Source organism: Sturnus vulgaris, chromosome 18, assembly GCF_052056855.1.
Source record: "Sturnus vulgaris isolate bStuVul1 chromosome 18, bStuVul1.hap1, whole genome shotgun sequence".
In the NCBI taxonomy this organism is placed as follows: Eukaryota; Metazoa; Chordata; class Aves; order Passeriformes; family Sturnidae; genus Sturnus; species Sturnus vulgaris.
In genome coordinates this window covers 2,079,994-2,094,561 of record NC_142260.1, presented here as the reverse complement: position 1 = coordinate 2,094,561, position 14,568 = coordinate 2,079,994, and the positions used below count along the sequence as shown (strand labels likewise).

General features: G+C 37.9%; 1 protein-coding gene across 2 annotated transcripts in view; it reads left to right on the top strand.

Moving 5' to 3' along the window:
• The window catches only part of PDE3B (phosphodiesterase 3B), an 80,868-nt gene that overhangs the window by 57,532 nt on the left and 8,768 nt on the right, over nucleotides 1–14,568 (top strand). Inside the window, exons 2-10 of one of the 2 annotated variants that reach the window (XM_014876314.2) lie at nucleotides 4,423–4,473; nucleotides 5,157–5,402; nucleotides 7,695–7,840; nucleotides 10,139–10,245; nucleotides 10,414–10,624; nucleotides 11,203–11,276; nucleotides 11,783–11,886; nucleotides 12,627–12,761; nucleotides 14,243–14,354. In XM_014876314.2, coding sequence (XP_014731800.2) covers nucleotides 4,423–4,473; nucleotides 5,157–5,402; nucleotides 7,695–7,840; nucleotides 10,139–10,245; nucleotides 10,414–10,624; nucleotides 11,203–11,276; nucleotides 11,783–11,886; nucleotides 12,627–12,761; nucleotides 14,243–14,354 — 1,186 coding nt within the window. Of the gene's footprint in view, nucleotides 1–4,422; nucleotides 4,474–5,123; nucleotides 5,403–7,694; nucleotides 7,841–10,138; nucleotides 10,246–10,413; nucleotides 10,625–11,202; nucleotides 11,277–11,782; nucleotides 11,887–12,626; nucleotides 12,762–14,242; nucleotides 14,355–14,568 lie in introns of both variants that reach the window. The other variant, XM_088175675.1, reaches the window with a different exon arrangement.

The following is a 14,568-nucleotide window of genomic DNA, read 5'->3' as shown; positions in this document are numbered from 1 at the left end:
TTCTATGGAAAAATAATTCAAAACAAAACAAACCAACCCCCCCCCAAAGTCCTGCTGGTTTGCCTTCATTGTCTTCTCCCATTTCTGTTTTTTAGTTTATTTAGACTGTAAACTACAAGGAGCACTTATTGCCTTTTATTTTGTGAAAAATAGCCTTGCCTTGCTGCTGGAGGTGAAGCTGGTTTAGGAAAGGCCTCTGTTACCTGCCCTTGTTATTTTTTAAATTTGCTGCTGAGGATGTGGCCTTTGCCAAAGTGCTGTCCTTAAACCTTGGTGATGGTGAGGTTGATGTTCAAACAGCATGGGAACTCCTCTGAGGGACATGGAAATATGGATTTTATTGTTTGAGAAAACACAGGTCTGGTGCCTACTGTCAGTTTTTCTGCACATATCCACTAAGTGGCAGGTATTTAAAATCTCCTGAGATCTGACTGAACGCCCTTAATACTGAATACAGTGTTTGTTGCTCAGAACAGCAACTCTGGGGAGAATTTGTTGAGCTTTAGCAACTTTTTTAGCCTTTAAAAAAAAACTTCAGTGACGCAAATTCCTTCTCTTGAGGCTCTTAGCCTGTTTTGAATGACAAATTTCAGTTTGACCTAAGCTGGCCAAATTGGGAAAAGTCACTTGTGCTTAAAGGGGTTCTGTAAGCTGGCTTATCTTCTTTTAACCAGGTTGAAATTTATTTCAGAGAATAGATTCAATTATTACAGTTAAAAGTAATACAGACCCTGACTGTTCTAGAGAAAGGCATGGTGTATGTGTGGGTTTTCATTTTGGTTAGGTTTTTTTTTCCTATTTGAAGCTATTTTTTATTGAAGCTGTCCTTCAAACCCCTGGTCACTTGTCAGGCAATGATAAAAGCCAGGAAAGAGTGCTCATGGCTCTCTGGATAAACTGGGAAGGCTCTGGGCTTGGATCAGGCTGATAGGAGAACTTCTCCCCCAGTCTGCCTGGCAGTTTCCTGTGCACATTTCTGGTGGGAATGGCTGCAGATCTGCCAGCTCTCAGGAGTTCTTCTGCAGTGTCAGAGCCCAGTGAAGCTGAATTTCCAGAGGAGCTCTGAGATGTGAGACTGCTGTGCTGCTGCCACTGAGGCTGGATGCTCAAAGCCAGAGCCAAGCAGAGATCTGAGCTGCAGCTTGGAACTTTTCTGACTCAAGTCCAGCCTAGATAAGGTGTTTCTTGATGGAGGAGGTGAGTGAGGGAAGAACGTTATGTGCAATGGATTACAAAATCTTAGTATTACAGGGTACAGATCTTTCTGCAACAAGTCTCGTGGTTGCAAAATCAGAAATTGCTGAGGCTCTGCCTAAGACCTATTTTAAGGTCTCTTGGTCTGTTCTCAGTAGGTCAAAATAAATGGTGTGTTTTCACTGCTATGATAAGGTTAGTGGGACTCTGGCTATACTTTGTAACTTTTGTTGATGCACATTAATGAAACAAAGCTTGGCGTGCTAAGCTCTCAACAAAATATAATGCCAGAAATTTTGCTTGTTTAGTGTTCCAGATTTAACTTGCAAGGCTGTTAGGCTGCTTAAACTAAGCTTGGTAGGTAATGAGAGAAAGTAAAATTGTCTTAGTGCTAAGGAGAGAATTCTTCTTTAAGCGGAGAAATAGAATTTATCAGCTGTTAGCCTTCAATATCATCACCCTCCTTGTCTTTCAAACCGTGGCCATTCTGCAGAAGGTGTTTTAAGGAACTTTCTGCTGCTTTCTCCCGGAATTGTTTTTGTGGGGGAGGCTTTCTGGATTTTGAGTGCCATCTTGTGGTTCGTTCTAAGCACCTAAGGAAAGGTAACCCCACTTTCACTGCTAACCTGCCAGCATTTACTTAGTGCAGAGATGGAAAAATATTGGTTAGAGATCTACTTTTTTTTTTTTCTGCCTTTTTTTTTTTTTCCCCCAGTCGTGCTTAGCAGCACAGATTGCTGTTTTGTACCTAAACTTCTCATCAGTTCGTTTTAATTACTTCTATGTGTGGCAGGTGGAATGACACCTGGAAATTGTGGCAGACTGTGGCAGCTTGCTAGCTGTGTAAATACACTGCCTTGTTTTCTCTCAGGAGATATGGCTTCTAATTAATGGTGGTATGTAATGAATTAAAGAAAAACCTGATAGCAAAGTACATGTAAAGTGAAGTTTTATTAATTTCAAAACTGTTTTAGTTTCTTTGCTGTAAAATTGGTGTCAGTGGAGGAGCTTAAATCTTCCGGTTTAAAAGACAACAGAAAATTTTCACTGAAAAACCCAAACTATGAAATTTTTCTTGTAAATACAACTGCATAAAATGATGCCCCACCATTTAAAATATCAAACAATTATTAGCATTGAAAGCAGATTGGAAGATTTTTCTGCCTTGTATTTACTGGCTGGGCGTGGATCACAAGAACCTATTAATTTACAACAGCAGAGTTAAAACCAAAAGGGAGGTTTTGAAACTTTTTAGTAACAAAGATTGACCCCCAAAATTGTAGTTTATGTGTACGTGTAGCTTAAAGGATGAATAAAGGAGATGCAGTAAATGGTTTGGTTCAGAAATTTTCTGGACTAAACAAGACGTTTATTAGTTCGGTTTTTTGTTTGTTAGTTACAGGGGTTTTTTTTTTATTATTATTATGAGCTCATTCGTAGCAAATAAATAACATACCACATGTTTAAAAGAAAAATAAAATCCTCTAAGAGGGAAACCTCTTTTGTGTCCCCTAATGGAGGCTGCAAGATTAGGAGGGAGCTGACGCAACCCCGTGGCCCATTAGTATCAAAGGTTACTAATACAACGAACAAAACCCGCGTGGACAGCTGATCTCTGCTGCTGATTGAGGCAAAAGTTAATGAAGCACATTAATGCAGCCTCTGTGTGCGAGCACAGAATGAAACCAAAAGATTTACTTGATGTGCAGCACAATCAAGGATCATCAGGCTAGAAAGGGAAGCTGCACAATGAGGAAAATTTAATAAAATGGCTCAAACAAACAAACAAATGGGGAAAAAAAAAAAAAAAAAGCGACAGCCCAGTCTGACAAGATGTTTGTAAAACCAAATGCATCGTGGTAAAATGGGTATGGCCAGAGAATGTTGGTCATTATCTTACTGTTTGTTGGTGACAGACAATTAAAAAAAAAAAAGATTGGTAGCTAGATTACTCACTTAAAAAATCCCCCAAACTCTCAAATACCTAAATTCTTTATTCTTGACTTTGATCTGCTGGCTTTACCCAGTATGATTTTCTGATCTCTTCAGTTTTCCTAGCAAGTGGATGTCAAAACTATTAACTTTAAACATGGTTTAGTGGCATCTCTGTGAAGATAAATGAAGAGAAAAAGAGTCTTCAAGTGCCTCCCTTGCCTGGGCACTGCTGACACGTCCCCACCTGTTTCTTTTTCGACACTTTCTGCACCTTCCTCTGGGCAAGCTCCAGGCTGGAACATTGTGTTTTCTCCATGGAAGTGCTCTTAGTCCCAGAGGAACAAAAACATACCTAGTTCTCACCTGTAAAAATAAGCAGAAGAGCTTCCAGGATTGCAAAATATGAATTACCAAGCGGGGCATTGGCATGTTATTTGTGCTCTGTAGCTACGTAAAAAAGTGAAAAGCTCTGCTTAATTTGCCAATACACGTTTTGCAAATGGATTAATTTATCAGAGAATAATTAGCATCTGTCGAGAAGCCGTGAAGACTGAAAGCTTTTGAAACAGAGCAGACATCTGAATTTCATTTCTTGTATGTTGTTTTCATTTTTTGTCAGTATAGGAGACAAATTAAGTGAGTGCTGTTGACGTAGTTGAAGCTGATAGCATCTTCAGATTGTGTTGCTGACGTTCTTTTGTGGCTTTGGTGGGTTTAGTGAGGTTATTCAGAACATGGGGCTTTGTAGCCATGTTCAAGCAGAGCCTAACAAAATCTCTTGCAAACAGAAATTTTTTTTTTTTTTTTTTAAATATCAGTTTTTAACCTCTCTTTGGAGAGATTTTTGCCCCTCTTAAAAGTACATGTTTTAATGTAATGCCTTCTAAACTGTATTTACAAAAGTTGTTTCTGTTTGAATGATTCTGGAAAGAAAAATGTTTTGGAGGTTTTAGGGTAGATTTGCTTTTGTAGGTTGAGGTGAATAGGAGCAGGAAAGCACCATCACCACCACATTTAATGTGCATGTTGAATGATGTATAAGCAATCCAAAAATATTGAAATAAGGCCACATTATTCTGTCATCACGATATCTCTGTTGCATGCAATTTCTTTAAACTCTGCTTTAGGGCTCTTGCTGGGCAGCATAAACTGAGAATATGACTCAAATTATATGGGAAAAAACGAAGGGAGAAACATTTCTCATTGTGTCACAAAACCGAAATTACCAGTACTGCTTTTCAACATTAGCACATGACCTATTAATAATTTCTTCTTTTTTTTATATCTTTACAGATGATACTTTGGGATTGGGATCTGAAGCAATGGTACAAGCCCTATTACCAGGTCAGTATATTATGAACTTATTTGGTTTTTTTTGTCAAATGTGATTGAATGCAGAGTTCAAAACTGTCAAATTGTTCAAAACTGTTCCAACTGTCAAATTTCAGTTCTTCTGTTGATGCTATATTTGCCTAATTTTTCCCTCTGTCTCTTATATTGTAGTGAGCTCTTCTTGTTCCTGTTCAGAGAATTATGCAAAATTAAAACTAATCACTTCTGTTTGGACAAATTTTTGTATAATTTCTTTCAGTAGAATCAGGGTTAATAAAAATTATGAGGTTGTGGAAATTGTACCACTGTAAGGAGCTCTAACGGTTTGACTGCCAAAATTTGTTGATATTGTTGGAAGGGAAAGAATATTAAGTTTAATGCTGAGACAGAGTAATGAAAGTCCAGATTAAAAAAATTGCCAAAGGATTTCAAACAGAGAAAAATAAACTGAAAGCTGACGTTGAATTGTGAGTGGTTTTTTATTGTGTGACAAAACCCTGCGGATGCTGCTGTCCGAGTGTCTACGTGTATTTGTTATTACGAGAAATTATGTCTCATCGATTTTGAAAAAAAATTTATTTTTAAGTTTTACAACGCATAAGGTGTGCACTCACTTAAAACAACACCGTGAAGTGTTTTGTTGGATTTTTTTTTTTTTTGAGTTGTTAAGTTTGCCACGTCTCCGTGTGTTGCAGAGCGCGGGCGGCGCGAGCGGCGTGGACGCGTCCGTGCTCAGCGAGGCTCGGAGCATCCTCACCGAGCTGCTGAGCGAGCCCAGCCTCCCCACACACGTCACCTCTGCCCTTCGAAGCCTCCACAGCCTCGTTGGAGCTTTCTCAGGAGCGTGCAGGCCAAAGGCCAGCCCATTCACACCCTTCCCTGGCTTCTTCCCCTGCCCTGAAATAGAGGATCCCGCCGAAAAAGACCGCAAGCTGCTCAAGGTCGAGTGGTTTTCGTTTTTGTTTCGTGTGTCTCCATTAAAAAAAAAATATATATAAAAGGAAATTCAACTAGAAAGAATGCTTCTGTCTGCATAGCAGGTTCTCTGCTGAGCACCCACGGACAATTTTAAGGTCAAAAAGGAGCAGCTGTGAAAACGCATTGGATGAAATGGAGATAGGGACTAAAATGTAAATGCAAGTGGTTGATGGAGAGATAGGTACAAGCACTGGTCTGCATCCTGACCACATAATTCCTCAAAATAACAGCAGATATAAACTGGAGATGTCATAGTCTGGTGATGTGGGACAAACAGGGTTTCTCTTAATTCTTCCACATTCTTTATCTGACCATTACTGTCTGTGTGGCTTTTTCATTGACCTTTTATTCCACAAGAAATTTACTCTTGTGGACAGCAAACCAGCCATCATACAGAAGCAAATCAGCGATGTAAAAGGGAAAATATCCCTTCTTTTTTTCAGCAAATCACTTTATGACACCAATGTAAAATCTACTGTCACTTCTCCATTACTCAGGGTTCACAAGTGAAAGCAAGAGTGTAGTTTCTATATGAAATGCTAAGAAACGTGGTGGAAAAAAATTCCAATATAGAAACTCAGCTGCAGAGCACCAGAGCTAATAATTCCAGCCCAGTATTGACAGCTTGAGCCTGTTTGTTGTGGATGCTGCTCTAGGACATGTCCTGGAGTTATTTAATTTCCAGGAAGTGGGCACCCAGCCCCAAACTGATCATCTTGTTGGCTCGGTATTTTGGAGCCTGATTCAGCCTGTGAAATGTCTGCTGGGAGTCAAATTATGGGGGGAAAAAACCAAGTTTTGCCCAGGTTACTCTGTGGAAGATCCTGCAGAACCACTGCAGTATGGAATTCCTTGTGATGTCACATGGATGGCTGCAGAAATCAGTCGGGCAGGGATCACATTCAGCATGTTTTTCTTTGTGCATTTCTTTAAAAGCAGTTAAGGATTAGCATACCTTTTGATTTTAAAAATTTCTTTATGGCTAGTCAAAATAGTGTAAAATAAAAGATATTCACTGCATCCAGTTATAAAGAGTATGTGAGATTGAAATATTAAGTTTGTTCCACAGCTATTCTCTTTTTGTCCTTCCTTAGAAGTAACTTTTCCCTCAAGTTTTGAGGATTTTTCTGTACAGAAATTTGCCTAGTGATTGCCACGATCATTCCATAATTGTTTGACATAGTTATATGTTTAAGAGTAAGCCCACATATTTCCCCCAGTGTATGTTACTGCAAGAGAAAAAGTTGTTTTGCTTTTAAAAACCAGATTAGTGAGCAAAAATTCCAGGTTATAACACAGCAAAGAAAATATTATGAAAGCATTTCTTCCAAATGGACAGTCTTGAAAGGTTCCATTCTCTCATAAAAGGTCTCCTCCATGTTTTTTGCTGTGGATTATGTGCATCTTTATTTCTCTTCCCTGGCTGGCTCCCAAAGTGTGTTCAGTTATAATTTTCGAGTTGATTAGGAGGTGATCAAGTTGATTAGAGGGTTGAAGCCCCTCTCCTACAAGGAAAGGTTGGGAGAATTGTGATTCAGCTTAAGAAAGATGAAATCCAGGGCCTGGAGGGAGCCTGTAGGAAAGGTGCAGGAGAATTATTTACACAAACAATCTGGTCTAGGGAAAGGTGGCCCTGTCCAAGGCAGGGTGGGCTGGAACTAAAGGATCTTTATGGTCCCTTCCAGCACAGACCACTCTGTGATTCAGTGGTGAGCTGCTTGTTCTCCTTGATAGGAAAGGAATTAAAAACAAGGAAAAGAATGGAACTGAAATGAGGCTTCAGCCCTTGGGCTAGTCATAACTGGTTTTATAGTGCTGACCCTGCCCCTTGGGTTTCTTGGAAGTGTGAACTGCCCAGTATTCAGAAAAAAAAAAATTAAATACGAGACAAAAAACACTGCAAGGCTACTCTGCAACAGAAACTCTTCCCACTTCCATCAGGACTGTCCCTAGAACTGTCCCCAGATTTCCTAGTGCATGACAGTAGAATGCTTGCCAGATGGGTGGATTTCTGCTCTTATTAGGAGTCATGATTTTACAGATTTCACAGTCTAGGCAAACCCCTGAGAATGCACATCTCTTCTCTCCTGGCCTTGTTGTTCCCACCTGGAGTGAGATCCCATACCTGTGCTCAGGTACTACATCAGCTGTCTGTGTAAAAACGAGCAAAAAATTGCCCTGACAACCCATAAAATACAATTTTATCGTCTCCTTTTGCTTCCATGGATTTTAACCATGGTCAAATTACCCAACAGGGCTTAAGCAGCAGGAGCAGCCTGCCAACCCCACAGCTGAGACGATCCTCAGGAGTTTCTGGCTTGTCACCCATGGAATCAACATCATCTCGATGGGAAAGGAGTAACATCAGCAAGAGATCCCACCAGGAATATAACACAGCCAGGTAAGCACTGAAAAGCCTTTTAAAGGCAGTAATAACACTGCAGCTTGGCAGCAGGAGTGAATTAAGTGTCCAAATTCTGCCAGCATAAACTGGAAAAGTTAATTATGTACTATGCTTTGTAACTCTGGTTGGGCTGAAGTAGAAATCAGGTCATTGTGAGGTTAAATAGTGAGCTCTGTCATCATAAGTAGGCCTTGATATAAGCTTGAGTAGGAAATGAAAAAAAAAAACATGATTGCAAAACAAACTAGTTTAGTGTCTAAACTTGTACTGACTTCCTCCTCTTTTTTATTTAATAAATGTATCATTTGCCAAATTCCATTTACCCATACATAATTAAAAAGGTGAGACAATTTTAATGTGGTTGGTAGCCACTGTTGTATTATAATGTTTTTTATTCCTCCAGTCGTCAAGCAAGATACATTAAGGTTGCAATCTCTTTTTTACTTGTTAGCAAATATGGTGCAAATTTAGAGCTTTTATTTCTGGAATTAAGAAAACATTCTGAATTAGGATTAAAATGAATGTTCTTTTTCATTTTGTGTAATGTATATTAGTGGAAATTCACACATTAAATTTTATTTAAATGTAGAAATGAGTATGCCTTTGCTTCTGAAATCTGTAAAAATGTGTGTGGTTTTGCTTTTCTTGTTCTGTTGGTTTTGTTTGTTTGTGCTTGTTGTTTGGTTTGGTTTTTGTTTGTTTTTCTTTCTTTAAATGGTTCCACCTATTTCATAAGGAAAGTCTAAAATGCACTTTTAAAAAGAAAACATTAGTTATGCTGGTAACTGGTAATTATTAGTAGTGGATGGAAATTTATATACACACATCCAAGAATTTACTTATCAGCATTATATTTAAATAATAACTTAAATAACTTGGCCCTTTCAGTGGTTTTCCCCCCTTGAATCTTTGTTTTTACATTGTCAACTTTAATTGTGACTTGTGTATGAAATATAATTGAAGATTCTAATGGAAGCAGTAGTAATCATTAAAAGATTTTACTTTCCTGCTGACTTGGCTGCTGGTGTCCAGCTGCACCTCCCCAGCTGGATCCCCTGGCAATAACCAGGGAGCAGAGAAATTGCAATGGCCTTGGCAACTGTGGCATTTCAGTTTGGGGCTCAGCCCTCCTGCTGCAGCCATTTACAGAGACTCTCCTCACTTTCCTCACTGCTCCAAAGCAGCTCTTGGCCACTTCTCTTTTATTTGTATGCAGATTTTTCTGTCTTAGTTTCCCATTCAAACACTAGCTCAAAAGGTCAAGTTCTTCCTCGAGTTGAGGTGAAGCTTCTCGTGTTTGTTTTCTGCTCCTCCTCTTGCTGGGCACTGCTGGGAAGGGTCTGGCACCGTGCTCTTAGCTCACCTTTGAGATTTTTATTTGTGAACATTGCTGACATCCCCTCCCAGCCCTCTCTCAACGGACCAGGCACAGCTCCTGCAGCTTCTCCTTGTCTGGGAGATGCTCCAGACCCCTCATCATCTGCACTGGACCCTTTCCAGTAGCTGGAGATACACACAAATCAATCCATGTTCATTCTTGAACTCATTTTTCATGTTCATGTATTTAAGCTATTGATGAGAGATCAAGTATTATTTCTGTATTGGATTTCTTTTGCAATCGGCTTAAGAAACATTAAATCTGTTGTGGTAAACACTATTTTCCCCTCCTGAAACGAAATAGTTTTACAGTAACTATTTTCTCTTTGAAGTAGACGTGTTTCAAAGCATATTGCACTTTTGTTCTCTAAAGGAAATACGGTTTTAAATTATGGAGTGAAATTTTGTCCTTGGAGCAGCAGATGGCAGGATTGAGCAATTGAGTTTAAGGATTTGGCTTTGATATCAAAAACAGCTTTAGTTTTAAGTTTATAATGAATAAAATAATTAATTGAATATGAAAAATTTCTGTGGCTGTGTAAGGTTTTCATTGCATTTCCAAACTAATCTATCAGCTCTGTTAGGAAACAGCCTGCTGCAAATGTTCAGGGAAAGTAGCATGTCAGAAAGTAAAACCTATCACACATGGTTTATTTACTGCACCATTTTAGGACTGTGATAAGTTTTTTGTTGTTGCTTTCAATCAGTACACAGCAGTTTTTATTTCATGTAATTGACATCTATTTTCTGGCTGGTTTTGAATTCAGCTGCTTTGTAGTATTCTCTATTTCTTGAATGGTGGTGGGCCTGTCACAGGGCAGTGTAGCTCTTTTTAAAGCATTTTATTTAATAGAAGTGGAAGGCAAACTAGGAAACAAAGAAAAAAAAAAACCAAAAGCCTTTCTGTTTTCTTTTCAGCCAAGGATCTCACTCAAATGGGTCTTTTGGTGCCAACTTGCTGAGCATACCAAAGCAAAGATCATCCTCTGTGACCTTGACTCATCACATGGCTCCCAGGCGAGCAGGTAGGATCATGCAACTTGTACAGCACCAGGATGGTACATCACAGCTTTTTTCATACAAACATAGCCCTAAAATAACACCAGCACGTCCCTCTTTGTTTAAATGCAGCCCTTGTAGACAATAAACCGATTTCTTGCCATCTGAACCCCATGCAATGTTTGTTTTGGAAGGTGCTTCTCCTGGCCTGAGTCCCGTGGGGTCCCCAAGCCATGGATCTGTCTCCAGTGGGGCTTTCAGCAACTGGTCCCCTGTAGAGTTCCCTGACACTGCTGATTTCCTCACCAAACCAAGCATTAATATCCACAAGCCTCCAGGACACACACCTGGCTCTCCAGATTTCCAGCAGCCTGTTAAAACACCTGTAGGTTACGTGTGTAGCAGGTACTGTAAACTCTGTTATCATTTCACTTGCTTCGTATGGGTTGAAAAGAATGCAATTAAAATGAAGAATGCAATTAAGATGAAGAATGCAATTAAAATGAAAACAAAATTTAAAAAAGAATCAAGACCTGTGCCATTACTAGGATTGAAAAAGGGCACAAATTTCATCATAATCTGTACCTGTGTTATCCAGGGGAGAATAAAGAATGCTGGATGTGTGTCTCTGCTTTGACATGGCCATTCCTTCTCAGCAGCTGTTCTTGTGGAGGAACAATATTCCATGGAATTTTAGAGAAGGAGGATTGGATTCTGTGTTTCTGAATACTTTCTTAGTTATGAGCTCTACTTTAATAATTCAGGGATCTAAGTCTGGGGGAGGTCAAGGTTGGTTATTTTCTAAGGACAGACTAAATCTATGGGTGCCAAATTTAGGAGAAAATACTCAGGTCATTTGTTGAAGGAACCTTCACAAGCCTTTTTTAGAAAAAGTAATCTGCAGGTATTTTTCAGTAGAAGACAGAAGTAGCAAAAGAAGAAAATTACTGAATGTTGTAAATATTTTTCATGTGTTCTGTAAGCTGTGGACGTCAGATACTCAAGCCTGTTCCAATACCAGAACCAGACTTTGCAGAATACAGAGAGAGAAAATCAGGTGGGATTTCAAAATAGATAAATACTTGATATTAACTTGCTCCTTTTTTCTTTTTTTCAACTCAAATTAAATTTTTTCTATTTCTACATAATTTTTTCCTATGTTTTAACTTATATATGTATTTTACTTCGTTTTGTGTTTTAGAATAATCAAAATAAGACAAAATATTGCCTGCTTCATAGTAAGGATTTTATAACAGGCTTCCACTAATACCTTTATAGTTCTGTGCTCCATATATCAAATAAGTGCTCTACCAACTAAGCTAAACTAATCACTGAACCAATTTTTTCAAATAAATGCTATGCTTTTAGGTTTTCTTAATCTTTAAATAAGTAATACATTTTGTCCTTTGACTTTTTTTGCATGTCTCTTAAATAAAATGGTTTAGAAACAAGCTATTACTTACATTTCTGTGACAAATCCATATGATCAGTTAAAAATTATTAGGCAGTAGGAATTTACAAATCAATTATTGAGATGATATTTCTGTATGTGTTTTCTTTCAGGTGAAATTGCAAGTGCTAATGTCTCCCAGGACTCTTCCCAGCACGTGGAGAAGAGGAAAGATGAAAAGAAGGAAATGATCGATCAAACACAAAATAAACTGCTTGTAAGCATGTAATTGCAAAAAAAAAACCACCAAAACAACAACTTGCAATAAGTTCTCTCAATTCAGTATTTTTTTATCATTTCTAAGTCGCTGTGAAGAGGCCTTTGCATCGCTGAAATAGTAATTTCCAAAGGGTTATGATGCACGGTCGGAATTCAAATTTTCATTTAACAATTGTTTATCTTGCATAAATGTCAGTAGCAAATGGCAGGAAGGGTTGTGATTGTATTGATTTTGCTGATCAATATTGATTTGTGTAGATTTCATGTTGACAGGGTATGCTCCAACTGTAATATTTTTTTTTGGAAGTTTATGAAAGATTCAGCAGTTGCAGTGAGAGTTGAACGTTCAATACAGTGCTATTAAGATTTTGGATTTATAGATGAGGTGTTTTTAAAGCTTGTCCAATTAACATGTTCTTAAAGCCCAGTAAATCTTTGGTTACCCTACACATATTTTTGCTTTGTTTTATTAACTCATCTTGTCTAAAAATAAATAAGAATGAAAATTTAGCACCATCTCAGAAAGCTCTGGAATCTGCTGCCCAAAACAGGAAAACTCAAGCCTTTAAGTGTGCTGTTTGTGATATTGATTTATGATTTTCTCATAGCTCTACTTGCAGCACCATTCAATAAATTCACTAATGATTTATCATTTTCAAGGCTTTTTTTGCCAACACAACTGATAAATTAGTTTTCATTGTTATTTTAGAGATGATAAAGTATTTTAATCTTATACAGGTGGAACAGAGTTCTGCATTAGAAGCAATGTTATTAGACCATGATTCACTGATTGAGAAGATGAACAATTGGAATTTCCAAGTTTTTGACCTTGTGAAAGAAATGGGAGATCAGTCTGGAAGGATCCTTAGCCAGGTTTGTTGTCCTTTATTATATGAGGGAGGATATGTAAAGCTGCTCTTTATTTAAACCATGAAGAAGTTCTGCAGTCAATATTTTTGTGAATGCTTTCTTGAGCAGCAGAAATATGAGTTCTCATGTGCTCCATGTCATTGTAAACCATAAAAAATGGTTTTTCTATAGAGAATGTGCTCCAGTTTTGCTGAACTTTATTCTCAGTGTAACTAGGTTAGACTCACACTGACGAGGATTTGCCATAAATCTGCCATTTCCTGTACAAAATTCTCTCCTGCTTGCAGAATCACCACTCTGTTTGTCAACTTTTTTCTTTATTTCACTAAAATATTTCTGCCAGCACTGCACCTGTGGAGGAAGAGAAATGATCTTTTAGGCAGTTTTTTTTTTTTGCCTCTTGATCCTACAAGCAGTGGGATTATTTATTTTTTTTTCCATGCTGCTTTCTGCACGTAGCATCCCTTTTATCTCTTCCTGATTTATTCCTAAGCTCTTCCATGCAGTTCCATGTTTGCTGATGCCAAACCTGCTGGCAGGTGCAGGGCTAGGATTCTGTTTGCTCTTCCCCAGCTTCTCCCACTCATCAAGGTCATCTGGAAACTTCTGTCTCCTTCTTTAGAGTGGATTTAGCAATTATGGATTGATTGCTTCCCATCTGACCGCTGAACAGTTTTATTTCCAATATCTCACTTTTCCACCCTGGTGTCCCTTAATTTTGCAGCTCCTCTGAGCACCTCCCACATTGCTCCTCTCCTATGTCTGGGGAAAAAAAAGTTATAAAAATGAGTAGCAGTGACTTGTTTTAAATTTTTTTTTTTAATATTTGCAGCCTTGGAGCGGGGGGATTAAGCTTTGAAGTACACTAAGTTGTACATGTAAACCATAATATATAATGCATAAATGGAGGTTCTGAGTAGCTTTTTGAAATATTCTTCATTTACTTCTTCGTTTACCAGCTTGTTACTCAGTATAAATGATAATAAATACAAGAAACAGGATCTCTTTACCAAAATCTCAAAAATAACCACAGTGTTGGGGGGCTGGTGTTGTTTGTTTCTCTTTGTTTTGTTTTATTATTAGTGACTCTGCTGTTACAATTAAATAATTTGAAGTTTTGAATAAAAAGACAGAATATAAATTTCTTCTTTTTAGGTCACTAATGGAACAAGACATGACTGTTTTAGCCTTATGAAAAATTTTGGAGTATATTATTAAAAACCAGTTGTGCATAGAATTATCAGTAGTGGAATAAAAGTTCTATTATTCTTTATTGAGAGGATCATAAAAATTCACATCTTTGTGCTAAAAATTTATTGAATATATCTCTCTGACAATAGCATTTTGAATATCTCTAGTGGAATTTCAGTGATTTCCATGCCTGTCAGCAAGTAAAAATTTAAAAACAATATTTCTAAAGTTGAAAAACCAGAACATGCATAGGTATATCTTTCAGACTAAAATTCATTTTAATCTTTGTTTAGGTGACTTACACCTTGTTCCAAGACACTGGCTTGTTTGAGATTTTCAAAATCCCCACTCAAGAATTCATGAATTACTTCTGTGCACTGGAAAACGGCTACCGGGATATTCCCTGTGAGTGCTCCCTGCAATTTTTACATTTCCTTTTTTTTTTTATCTCCTTTGGTGTCTGCATTTGTATGTGTAGGCAGCTTGGTGTGTTTTTAATGAATGACAGAGCTTAGAATGGGTTGAATGAATTGCAGCACAAAGCAGGTGGGTTCAAAAACTGAATTTTAGTTTGAGTCTGGAGATAATCTTAAAGAATTTGAATTAGTGAATCAAACAC